This window comes from Oryzias melastigma, linkage group LG18, assembly GCF_002922805.2.
Source record: "Oryzias melastigma strain HK-1 linkage group LG18, ASM292280v2, whole genome shotgun sequence".
NCBI classification, from domain to species: domain Eukaryota; kingdom Metazoa; phylum Chordata; class Actinopteri; order Beloniformes; family Adrianichthyidae; genus Oryzias; species Oryzias melastigma.
The window spans coordinates 14,906,785-14,919,266 of record NC_050529.1 but is presented as its reverse complement, the minus strand read 5'-3'; the positions used below and the strand labels follow the sequence as shown (position 1 = coordinate 14,919,266).

At 39.3% G+C, this 12,482-nt stretch overlaps 1 protein-coding gene across 2 annotated transcripts in view; it reads right to left on the bottom strand.

Moving 5' to 3' along the window:
* zmp:0000000660 (arf-GAP with Rho-GAP domain, ANK repeat and PH domain-containing protein 2) overlaps nucleotides 1-12,482 on the bottom strand; it is a 163,973-nt gene that overhangs the window by 123,240 nt on the left and 28,251 nt on the right. For both annotated transcript variants that reach the window (XM_024287902.2, XM_036216728.1), the window contains exon 9: nucleotides 1,033-1,226. In XM_024287902.2, coding sequence (XP_024143670.1) covers nucleotides 1,033-1,226 — 194 coding nt within the window. The remainder of the gene's footprint in view (nucleotides 1-1,032; nucleotides 1,227-12,482) is intronic.

The window sequence follows — 12,482 nt, the reverse complement described above, 5'->3', positions numbered from 1 at the left end:
TTCCAATGAGGCCACATTATTTTAATCTTATGATAATGGCCGGTATAAGAGTAATCTGTAGAACACCCCTATTGAACAAGCAAAAGGCAACAATAGAGAGAAATAGTCCCTCTAAGAGCGACCATCTCCTGTAATCAATTTGGTTCTGTTACAGGACCAAATACAGACCAGACAGCTTTTATAAGACGAGACATGTGTCTAGGCTTTGCCCCAATTGCCCTTATGGCTAGATGTGGGCTTTGGTCAAAAATGGGCAAACCACACATGGTCACAGACTACCTGTAGAGTGAAAATGTTCATGCAAATTTTTTCTACAGGTTGGAGTTTCTACTAACACCTAAACAACACACAAGGGACTGGCTTTGGATTGATGATCTCAGATCAAATTTGTGTCTGGTCTCTTAAGATAGGACCACCTTTTATGTGGAGTTTGCATTCATTCAACTTTAAAATCACTGAGTAAATTAGAACGGATGGAAAGTGGGAATACTAAGAACTGTGATTCTTTCTAAGCCTGTTTTTTGTGCACAAGCCAAGAATAACAACGATTAAGTTGTTTCCCTCTTGAAAAGTGTTGTGCATTATTCTGAGCATGTGCAAAGTTCTTATATTGCTAGTGGGGGTCACTTAAGGGTTTTACTTCATTCACTCTAGAATCTGATACAAGTTTGATTGAGATAACAAGTGTGACATCCCACGAAAATGTTCTTGACCAACAGATTGGAGTTGGAGAAAATGTGCTGCAGGTTTAGGGAGCTTTGGAGTCCAAGCAACCGGGACACGAGGACTTGAGCAACATCACTGGCAGCAACCAGTCTTTGCAGCGTGGTAGCATGTGCTTGTTCTCCAAGCACATTGTACCTCACTGTAGCCTGGAGCATTTTAACACATACCTATTGACTTTCTACATTACACATTCATGAGCGCCTCCATTTCTCCCACACCCAGCTTCAAGTGGGCTTATCATCTTTCTTCTTTTAAATACGTAGCTGTCACTCTATAGAGAGGAGTTCCCGATGGTGTTGGAAGTACCTGTTCTGTTTTGCAGAGTCTGACTTTACTTCCCACCAGGGACACCAGCACTTTGCCTTTGTAACCACGGAGCTCCAGCAAGCCTCGTTTGTTTGTGGAGGAGAGATGGGGAAGGGTGTTGGAGCGCTTCTGGGAGCCGCAGGCGGGGGGTTGCGTGGCCGTCTGAAGAGCTTCAATCCACTCCTGGCGCTCCCCTATGGACACGTGCACGAGTGTGAGACAGACACAAAACACAAAAGAGAGGCAGATGGCGGATGAGGATGCAAGAACGAGATGTGTAAAAGCAGGAAAGAGGGAAGGACATCAAGAAAAGCCAGAGAGAGAGACAGCCAGACAAAGAGATCAGGCAATACTAAAGTCTTTGAGTTGTTGCATTAATTCATCAATTCTGCATCTCTTCAGTGAGCCACATTGGTTCTGTGGCTTCTAAAACTCCACTGAATACTGATACAGAAAATTCCACTGCAAAAGAAAAGTAATTGAAACTCAGCATGACGTCCAACTGGTGAAAATGAAGTTGGAGGAGAAAAAAAAAATGTAATCTAAACACATCAAGTTTAAAACTAAGGATGGAGATGGCTGCTGCTTCTCAGATTTTTAGGTCTTTTTGTGCAACACTTGGCAGAAGTTAGCTCAGTTCAACATTTCATTAAAATATCGAACTGAACCAAAAAAAAGCAGATAAAGTTAAGTGTTTTCACCCAACATGTTGAGTGAGGCAAGAACATATTTGTCAGTCACTGATTCTACAATTGTCCACTTAAAAAAGATGAAAGAGATCTGTAATGTTGATTATAGGTAAAAGAATTGCATTGAAATTTCATGCCGGTCACCTGTATCCCCCAAAAAGGTTTGCCCTTTTTTTTTTTTTTTTTTGGCCACCAAACAGCTCGTATCCACCCATAAGAGCAATTGTAACCAAGTAACAAATTTTAGGCAAAACTGCATTTGCTGAACCTAAAAGCAGTCAACTACAACAAAGGCAAATTGCAGCTCAAACTCTTGAATAAAGATTTTCAATTAAAATAAAAGTGTTCACATTAAAACCATCTGACCAAACTCAAATGGGACAAGCTTGCTGAAAAGTTTTAAATTTAAAATTAGGAAGAGCAAAATAATAATTAAAAAAAAACATTTAACATGAGATACAAGAACACACCAACATACTGTAGTTTTTCACCCGTTTGCATAATTAAAGTGAATCCGCTGGTTCTGACGCGGAGCAAAAGGGCTTTGCACCGATATGCAAAAAATTACCGTAACGGAAAGTTAAAATAAACTTAAAGTTAGTAAATCCAGTTTTCTCCACTTCAGAATCCACTGAACTGGAGAATATGTTAATTGCAAAAACGGTTAAAGAGTTACAGTAATGGAAAGAATGTCGACACTGGAGCTTTAGGGTCAAAGGAGAGCAGCGCCTTTGGAAGTAGTGATGGCATAAGACTGTTTCTGACACACCAGAAAAAGGGACATTTGTTAACATCACAATCTAAAGGCAAAATGATCAGAGAGAGAATTTAGAAGCAGAGAAAAACCCTTTATTCCCACAGAGTGGAGCTAAACTCAGACCTGTATTGTCCCACTCCAACCACATTATATTCTTTTGTAAAATTGTTCTCAGCAGTCTTTTAATTATGTCTGTGCAGTTTTAAGCCAAAATCTGAAAGCCTATGTCGTTTTTTATGACAGACTTTAGGCCCAGTGGCATTAGCTCATTAGAAATACAAAGCTGGCTTGTGGGCGGGACTGTTAGGTTGGAGCAACCCCACCCTCTGCCCTTGCTCACGTGAGCTTTTAGCCCCAAGTTAGCATTAGCAGCGCAAAAATAATAGCGAGCAATATTGGAGCAATTCAGTCGTACAGTTTAAAGCCAGAGACCAGTTCAGACAAGGAAAATGAAAGTGAGTAAGGGGGTGAAGGAGTGGAGTGGCACGCCCAGTCAGTAGTTGCATTGTTAGCCCCAGATTTTTCTAGCATCTGGTTTTCTGATCCAGCGCAATTTGAATTAGTAAATACACAAAAAAGTAGTTTTAATAACAAATTTGTTTATATAGGCCCTTTATTGTGAGAAAATGCTTCAAAAGCATGTTAAAAACACAAAAGAGACAATTTTCCTCAAAGTGGGTCTTTGAGCTAACGGACAAGAGGAAGAAATATGTCTCAGGTTGCCATAATAACATTTTTTAAAGATTTTCGTAATTGAATACACTTAACCCATCATAATTTGCTTGTTTTTAATTGATCAATCAACATGTAACGTGATAATATTTCTATACCTTTTTTTTTGGTTGATGTCCCTCCCATTCAAGCCCCCCACCCCCACCCAAATTGACTGGTGGGCATGGCTACACAACTAAAAGAGTTCAAGTTAGTGTCTAATGAATGCACAGCTGTGCAAAACAAACAGAAAACAACTGTTATTGTTTGCCCCAATTCTGTTTACTCTTCCCCACAGAAAATCCTTGAGTTTCTGGATCTCTAAAGAAATTAAAACAATATCTCGGAGTGCTGTTGGGTCCGCTTTTATAGGCACTCGTCATTGAGACGGACACACAAGTTCTAAACCGCTATAAATCTCCCCAAGTTTCCGGCTTAGCCAAATAACTTCAATGCAGCGCGGTGGGTTTACATTCAAACAATGCACACTCAAAATGCCTGTCAGATATCCGTTTGAACTCCTCAAACAAACTTAAAAGAAGACATGCAGTCGATGCTGTAAAGCCCATTCCCTCACCGCCCAAGACACGGTGCTGTATCAAAGCTGACAAAGTGGAAACACACGAATTACCAAAGGACTGCAGACACACAGACTAACATCACAGGTCCAAAGCAAAGCCCAGTGTGATAAATGTTCAACATAAGCTACTGAAAAAAAGTTGAATCAAATAAAACCTGCAAACTGCTGGAAAACTTTCTGATCAGGCAGACAGGTTCTACAAATCAGAAAAATACAACAAAATAACTTGTTTTTGCCCTTTTTTGTTCAGCCTCGCTTTCATTTAATTTGTTTATTTATTACTAAAAAGCTAATGGGCTCCACATTTTTTTAAATAACTCAACCTTAATTTAAAATGCAAAAAAATCCTCATCTTAATTCAAAAGCTCCTGAAAGAGTGACAGACACGAGACACAAAGCGACAAAAAGACGCTCAGGGATAAACAATAAACATTTGTGTGGTTGCACACACCTTTCTTTCAGGGAGTGTATTTTTGGATATCATTGCTTTGAGCAAACGACAGGATGGAAAACCACATGATTGATCTCCGAACAAGGACGTCTGCATTTGCGTCCTTTTGTTGAGGGACATAGAACAAAAGTGGTTTCCGTTTTCAGCAGATCCTCCGCTTGCTGCTTCCGTCTATTATTAGCTTCTTTATGTGCTTTTTCTTTCGTGCAAGAAAAATCGTTAAACAATGGGCGTAAAACAATTACTGTCTGGATATTTACACTCTGAAGGGAATCAATCTAAAAGGAGTTTGTGTCCAAATAAACTGAAGAAATCTGACATCCCTGGGCTTCTCAGGAGGACTTTGCGCTTCCACCAACACAACATCGATCAGCACCACCTCCAAGATTTCCTTATTCATGAACATATGCGCACGTTTTTTTTTTTTTAAGGTAACTTTTCAAGTTTAATTTTAGAGCATTGATCACAGAAAAAACAATTAAATAAAACCCATATCATAATGGGATATAAGGCATAAATCCTCCAAAGTACTTTTGAACACATGTTCTATATGGTGCTTAAAACGATAAAGACCTACAATTAACTTGAAATTAATTACATTTGCTAAAACACAATCAAATATTAGGTTTCATTGTTCAAGCTGACGCTGTAGCATTCAAGACATGTTCATGTCTTCTCATGTCTTCTCATGATTGGACTGTTACGTAAAAAAGAGGGAATGCAAAAAGTTTATTGGATTAATTTAATTGGCAAACAGTGTGTATGACTATTAATTTAAAATATGTTTTTTTTTCTTTCCATAACTTTGTTTTAAAGTAGGAATACATGTAAAGTACATACCGTATTCATTTTTCCAAAAGTCAACGATGTGCCGTATAATCTGGAGGGCCTTATAGATGGATTAATTGTGGTTTGGTTAACTGATGTCGCAACGACATTGTCCAAATCCAAATTCTTCCCCTATAGCTTCCCCCCAACCCAAAAATGTAACCCTCCAAACGGAGAGTTATGGAATAAAAACAGTCTGGGGACGATAGTATGGCAAGCAAAAGGGATCACAAATCGAAGGGAAAAGCGGGCATGGCAGTGCCCTCTTTTACGGATTACAATTATTTTAAATATTTAAATGTTCCCAGACTTAGTTTTAATAGATCAATTTATACCCAAAAATATTTTTAAGTTTAATTTTAACTGATTTATGTACGATTTAAATTGGACATCAGCCTTTTAAGGGGTACTCCAGATAGATTTGGTATTTTCAAAACTATTTTTAAGCATTCTTTTCTCTCAGTATTTGTAGATTTGGTTTAAAGAGATGCAAATGTAATCAGAAACTATGTTTTAGCATTTTGATCGTGTTCAAAGATGTTTTGGTTTTAATAAATCGGCCTCAATCAGCTAACATTATTAAATATTTGTTTTGAAGCTTTTTCAAAAAATAATTTTAGGCTTTTATCTTGTTTTTTGCTGTTGTTTTTTTTACTTTTTACTGATCCGAAAAATGATCCAAACTGTGACCCTAAAACCGTGACACGATCTGAATCGTGAGTTATGTGATTTGTTACACGTAAAGAAATGTGCTTCTCCTCTGCAGCACAGGGTGACGCGGCTCACACCGAGGTATCGTATTCCTGTAAATTTGCCAACGCGGCTAATGTGTAGTGTGTCAAACTGTGTTTTTTTTTTTAAGTGTTACAAACAGGGTTGAGAGTTGACGTAGTCACAGTAATGTTTGTGTTAGCTATATCAGTCGTTTTTTTTCGTGTTGTGAGAAAAGCTGTTACAGGTATTTCTAATATGCTAATGTTGCCAACGTGTCCCAAACAAGTTCTAGAGTTATTGTGAACGTAGTTAATTAAGTCTGGCTGACTGATAAACTTGTCTCTGACTCTTTTGCCTCGCTTAACGCACCTTATAATCTGGTATGCCTTATTCATGACATTAGTTTATAAATAGACCTTTCATTGACCATGTGCGGTGCATCCCATACCGCAGAAAATAAGGTAACTTGATAAACTGCTGAAAGGATAAAAAATCTAATTTATTTAAAGTAATTAGTAATTATTTAAAGTTAATTTAAAGTAATTAGTGTCTGGTAAGTTCTTACTTCTTTGTTAAATGCATGTCTTTCACAGTAGCCAAAGAATTGAAAAAAAAAGAATTTAATAAAAATATATATTTGTTTTTTTTTTACTATATTTACAGCTAAGTTTCTTACTAAGTTTCTTGCTAATCTAGAAAACCACTTGAATAAATAAGTCTCTTTGAGCAAAGAACTAAAGAAATAATTTCTTTTTAAAAAATTGCTTTCTTATTCACTCACATTGTTTAATTTTAGACTTTAAATAAATTAGATTTTTTATCCTAAATATTTTAGACTTTAAATACATTAGCTTTTTTATCCTAAATATTTAAGACATATTTTTATTACTAATCCTAACTTTTATATATTCTTTAAACACCTTGAGAGCATCATAATTTTGTTGTCCATGCAATGACAAAGGTTCAGTCTTCCTGACTGATCTGTCTTTTACACACTTCATTCACAGGTAAGGAGGGGGGGGGTGTATCTCTGTGACATGTTCATCACTTTTTACTTACTTTCAATCTGTATTAGGTATTACTAGTCTATCTTCTTCTTCTTTAGGCCTACAGCCTCATTGACTTTGCATTCAATCATATCCTCCCCCTTTTCTGAGCAAAAGTTCCACCTCTTCGTTCTGCTTACCTGAGATCCCACAGACGTGTGCTTCCTGTGCTCGCGCTCATCTCTGGTCAAGCAACCCTTGATTTTCTTATGAATTCACAAAAAGCTGGCATCAATTATAAACAACCTGCTCAATTATTGACTGGCCTTTACATCACTACGGCTTACTGTTCTGTCCCCACCCTGCTTTCTGAGGTCCATTACCTGTCCTGCACTTATTTGCCTGTTCATTTATTCAAGGCCTTCTCCTCTCCCTCCACTCTCCTGTTCTGCTAAGCTGTCAGTCTGAATGCAGGGAGAGCTTGGCGGAAGCAGGAGAATTGAGAGAAACTGGAGTTAAAAAAAAAAAGAAAGTGTCAGGCCCGTACGCCTGCATCTGACCTGTGTGCCTGAGCGTCATTTGCATATGTTTGAGAGTATGTTTGCCTCTCACTCCTGCACATGAATCTCCATCATTGCTTGCCAAAGCAACTTTTTTTTCTCCACTCCATCTGCAAAAAACGAGAACATACTCTCACCTCTGCATGAATATAAAAAGAAAGCACATTGCTCTCTGCCACCAAAACCCAACAGCTATCCAGCTTTATCGGTTATTACAGGGTATATTCATGTATGGCCATCTATCTGAAAGACTGTTCCTCTCTGCGCGCAGAGAGACGAGCAGAGAGGCAGATAATCCTCGCTGAAAGAGGACGAGATGAGAGCCAGGTCCTCTCAGCGCTCAGCAGAGATCTTAGAAGCCGCCCACAGTCTCCATCAACAACAACATGGGAAAAAAAAAGGAAAAACTGAAAAAAATAAAAGCTATGAGGCGCACTGAGTGTTGCCATGTTCTGTATTTTCTCCTAGGTCAGTGTTTCCCCCCAAATACCCGACTGAAGGGAGGAAGGGCACACTACTGTTTGGTGTTACAGCTAGGGTGAATCGTGTACATTTATTAACCAACTTAAAGAGACAAACGCACATGAGAATTTCACTGGAAAAGTACCTTTAAGGTACAAAGTAATTAACTATAGTGGCATAAGTCATTAAAACATTAAACATTTTTGTTGAATGTAAAACAAAATACGGACCAAGGATTTCTTTTTAAGAAGAGAAGTTGAATCATTAGTCTAAAAAAACAAAACAGTAAAAAGGAAGGTTAAGGGACCATTTCCATGTAAGCACACATGAATGCCCATTTTGGGCTTCTGCGTTTAAAACTCTTGTGTTCGCACGTCACTATGCCGGTTTCTAGGACTGATTTTGGGCTCTACAAACAAAAAACATGGCCCCATTTTAAGTTAAACTTTAGCCAGCCACTTGAATTTGGTATTGACTACAAGATTACCACTCCTTTACTTCAAAGATGTGCCAACCGTTTGATAATTGATCATGGAGGAAAAAAAAATAATAATTGTGGTTTTTGCACGGCCGAAATTATTTGACACCAAAGCCGAATCCCATTTGATCCTCTAGCTTCTCCTTATTGCTCCAATTATGGGGACACCGAGGCTGTAGTCCGAAAGCCTTTTTTTTTTTTAAGGAAGAGCAATAGGGCCTATCCCTACACCAGTAGGGGGATCTGCTTCGAACTTGTGGGGAGAATAAATGCATTATTTCACGTGGGTGTGCTCTGAAGAACAGAAGTTTACAATTAAATGTAAATAACGAGTTATTGTTTTTGCATTGCTGTTTTAAAGTTAATAAAACCAATGTTGAATATGTGTATTGATGATATCAAGCAATGGTAACGTACGATAAATAAACCATCAACGAGGCTGCACGGTGGTACAGTGGTTAGCACTCTTGCCTCACAGCAAGAAGGCCCTGGTTCAAATCCCGGCTGGGGGATCTGAAAATCATCAACTGTGTGGAGTTTGCCTGTTCTCCCCGTGCATGCGTGGGTTTTCACCGGGGACTCTGGCTTCCACCCACCATCCAAGAACATGCTTCATAGGTTGATTGGTGACTCTAAATTGCCCCTAGGTGTGAATGTGAGAGTGAATGGGTGTGTGGCTGTGGCCCTGCGACAGACTGGCGACCTGTCCAGGGTAAACCCCGCCTTCGCCCATCGGTAGCCGGGTTATTCAGCAGCCCCACGACCCCGAAAGGGATGAAACGGTCAAGAGAAAAAAAAAGAATGAAAATCAACGTTTTCATTATCAAAACATAGTGGATTCATAAATAGTTGTTGCGAAATGCTTGCATTGCTTACATTTTCGTGAAATCGGTGACATCATGTTTGTTGTTTAAAAAACAAAACAAAAAAGAAAGTTGGGAGTAATGTGTCCAAAATTGCACTTAAAATCCAGGGCACCAGATAGTTTTTTAGTACCTCGGGATTAGGGAGCAAACTCTGACTTAGACACTACTTTTCCATATATCTACGCTTGGAGGGATAAATGTGGGAGTAGAGTGAAGTCGTAAAGGTAGAGAAGTAATTTCGATTTAGCCCAAAGCATCTTCCAACTGTAGGTGGAGAACATTCTAGTAAACAGCACAAAAAGAAAAAAACAGAAGACAAATCCTCTCTCTGCTTTTTCAATGTGAACTCCATTGAACTCATTTCAAGAACCAGCGTTTAGCATGCTCTTGAACATTTGTTCATTTCTCAGATGAGTTTGTATATTCTTCCTGTGCATGTATGGGTTTTCTACAACTACTCCAGCTTCCATTCACAATCTAAAAACGCACTTCATATGTTTATTGGTGTCTCTAATTGAGTTGTGAATGTAACTGTGTGATTTTGCAACAGACTAGTGACCTGTTCAGGGAGTACCCGGTCTTCCCCTGAGTACACCGACCTCAAAATGGATTTGGTGGGTTCTGAAGATGGCTGGATTGGGCCAAGTGCACACTCCTCGGTCTGTATCGTTAGTGTCATGATCTGGGTTGGGTATATTTGGTCAGTAAGTTCAATTTAGTGCAGGGATATTTTTGACGGCATAAGGTGACAAAATGATTTAGGTAACATGACAAGATGTTCGGTTTCAGTGGATCTGAGTTTTGCATATTAAAGGTGGTAGGCTGACATTTAAATACTGTGTCTCCCTTAAGTCTTTCTAAGCTTATAACTCAAGTTGGGGTTAGTTGGGGCAGCCCGAGGCAGAGCAGTCGACCTCTGATTGGAAGATCGCAGGTTCAGTTCCCGCTCTGCCTGCCCATGTGTCAAAGTGTCCTCGGGCTAGACACTAAACCCCACATTGCTCCTGGTGATCTGGCTAATGCCTTGCACACCATTTCTGTGTGAATGTGTGTAAATGTAACTCTAAAGTGCTTTGGATCTTCATTCGGGAAGAAATGCAACCATTTAGATGTTAGTTCATAACATGAATGTGCAACGTAAGTTCTTTTTCTGTCTGTTCACCATCCCAAGATGCACTTGGAAACAACTTAGCCTCTTGATCCAACCTTTTTATGAAAGATTTCAAGCAGGAGGTATTGGGTGCCATTTTTTTAAGTCTTTGGTATGACTCAACGAGGATCCAATCCCCCAAACTACCAGAATCACAGCTGATACCCAGCCAATTTTTTATTTTCTTCTGGCCTGGTCTCAACAATCATGTTTCTCTCGGAAACTTGTTCTACTCTTCTTTAATCCTCCTCCATTATCATTGCAAAACTAACATTTGCAAAAATCCAGCCTAAGGCGAAACCTAAAGTATCAGAACGTTAAATCTATCCTCTGCCAGCCTATGTTCCTCTGAAGCCCCTGCACTCCTCCTAATGCCACCCCTCTCCATCTCATCTGCTTTCCATCACCTTCCATGCTTTCCTCCCTCTGTGCCTTTCTTCATTTTCCCATCTCTCTTCTCGAATGACAGTACCTGAGGGAAGGGGCCACCTGTGGACCACGTGTGGAATCAGCAGACAGCTGTATGCACACTCTCTCCGGTGGCCTTCAATTATTCAGTCACTTCTCCCATCTACATCTCCCCATCTTCGCTCTGCCCTTTTCATCTTTCCCTGCCGTCACCGCCTTTACCTCCGAGACGCTTTTTCACACAGAGATTGCATGTCTGTCTCTCTGGCTTTATTCAATCCCGTTATTCCCCCAGTCAATCCTCTCCTCCTCGTGCTGCTCCTATCCCCTCCTGGATGACTTTCCCTCTCTTGCGAACTCCACTGACCATCACGCCATCGTTTTCTACTCCCTTTTTTTCACCTCAACTCCATCAGCCCAGCAGCTCCTTAACTCCACTTCACTAACCTACTGCTTCTCTTAGTCTCCTCGTGTCTCCCTCCTCTTCATGTGCTTCTCCAAAGATTGATGACTCTCCAGCACAAGGCGAGTGGGCCTGTTTAAAGATGTATGAAGTGATGAGGCCAGGTTTTCACCTCCTCTTTTTTCTACATCCTTCCAGTTCTCCTCCTAGGTCCCTCTCCTGATGCCGGCAGCCACCTTCCCCATTGTTTCCGGGTGGTTAGAAGCCCCCTCCATATCCATGACGCTCAGCTCCCGTCAGGACGGCAGTACCAGTTGATTGTCAAATGATAAACACCAAAGAGAACAAGATTTGATGTTGCATTTGAGGGACAGGAAGTCAATTCTTTTAATTTAGAAAATGAATAATTTGATCCCAAAAACGGCTAAAGAGTTAAGTCAAAAAGTGAGTTATTTAGGTGTCGCCCATGACATCCCGGTGTTGAAGTGTCGAGCTTTTTAGATTAAAGAAATGCAATTTTGTGCTTAATTTTCTTTATATATATATGCTCAATCATCAAGAAATATTGACCCAAAAACATGTTAAAAACACAATTTTCATCAGAGTGGGTCTTTACACTGAGGCAGAGACAAAAACCCTTATACATTATGAATTGACTCTCTGACTATTTCAAGGAAAATCACTGGCGTACTTTAGGAAATACAGAATAGATTCATTCTATGGGATGGGGGGGAAAAAAGGCTAGGCGTACTATTTGTGCTCATCAAGGGAGACTAAATTAATGCTATTATTTTGGCGTGATGTCCTTCCTAAAGGCAAATCTATTTGGCTGAGAAATGCTCCATTATTTTCCCTCTGTTCTGTTCTGACTGGAGCTGTCATTATTTCTTCTCGTGGGGGGAAAGGCTGCTCCAAGGACGCAAAGTCTGAAATGAGCAACCAGCAGGTGCCGAATGCAGTTGTATTTTCTCTCTGGTGAGTCAATCCTGGGGGGGTTGTGGGGGTAGGGGTGTATATGTTAGACTGGCAGGTAATTGTTTTCTCAAACTGAAGTGCATCTAAAGAATGAACTATGCAAAAATGCTCACCTGAGAACAATATTAAAACAGAAACAGAGGAATTAATCATATAATAGTAATTAAAAACAATTCTAAACACAAAAAAATTTACTAAATGCTTCTCTTTTTTGTTCAATTTTGACTCAATTTATCAAAAGATAAATTACTTTAAGCCACAGTAAATTATTAACATTAATGCATGCATGTAATTCTGAATTTATTCCAGTTTTGGTAACAGATTTAATTGTCAAAGAATATGTTTTTTAACTATTAACATAACTATTTCACAACCAGAAAGTGGTAAAAACTGATAAAATTAAAGCAAAATACCATGTTTTGTTTAAAATAT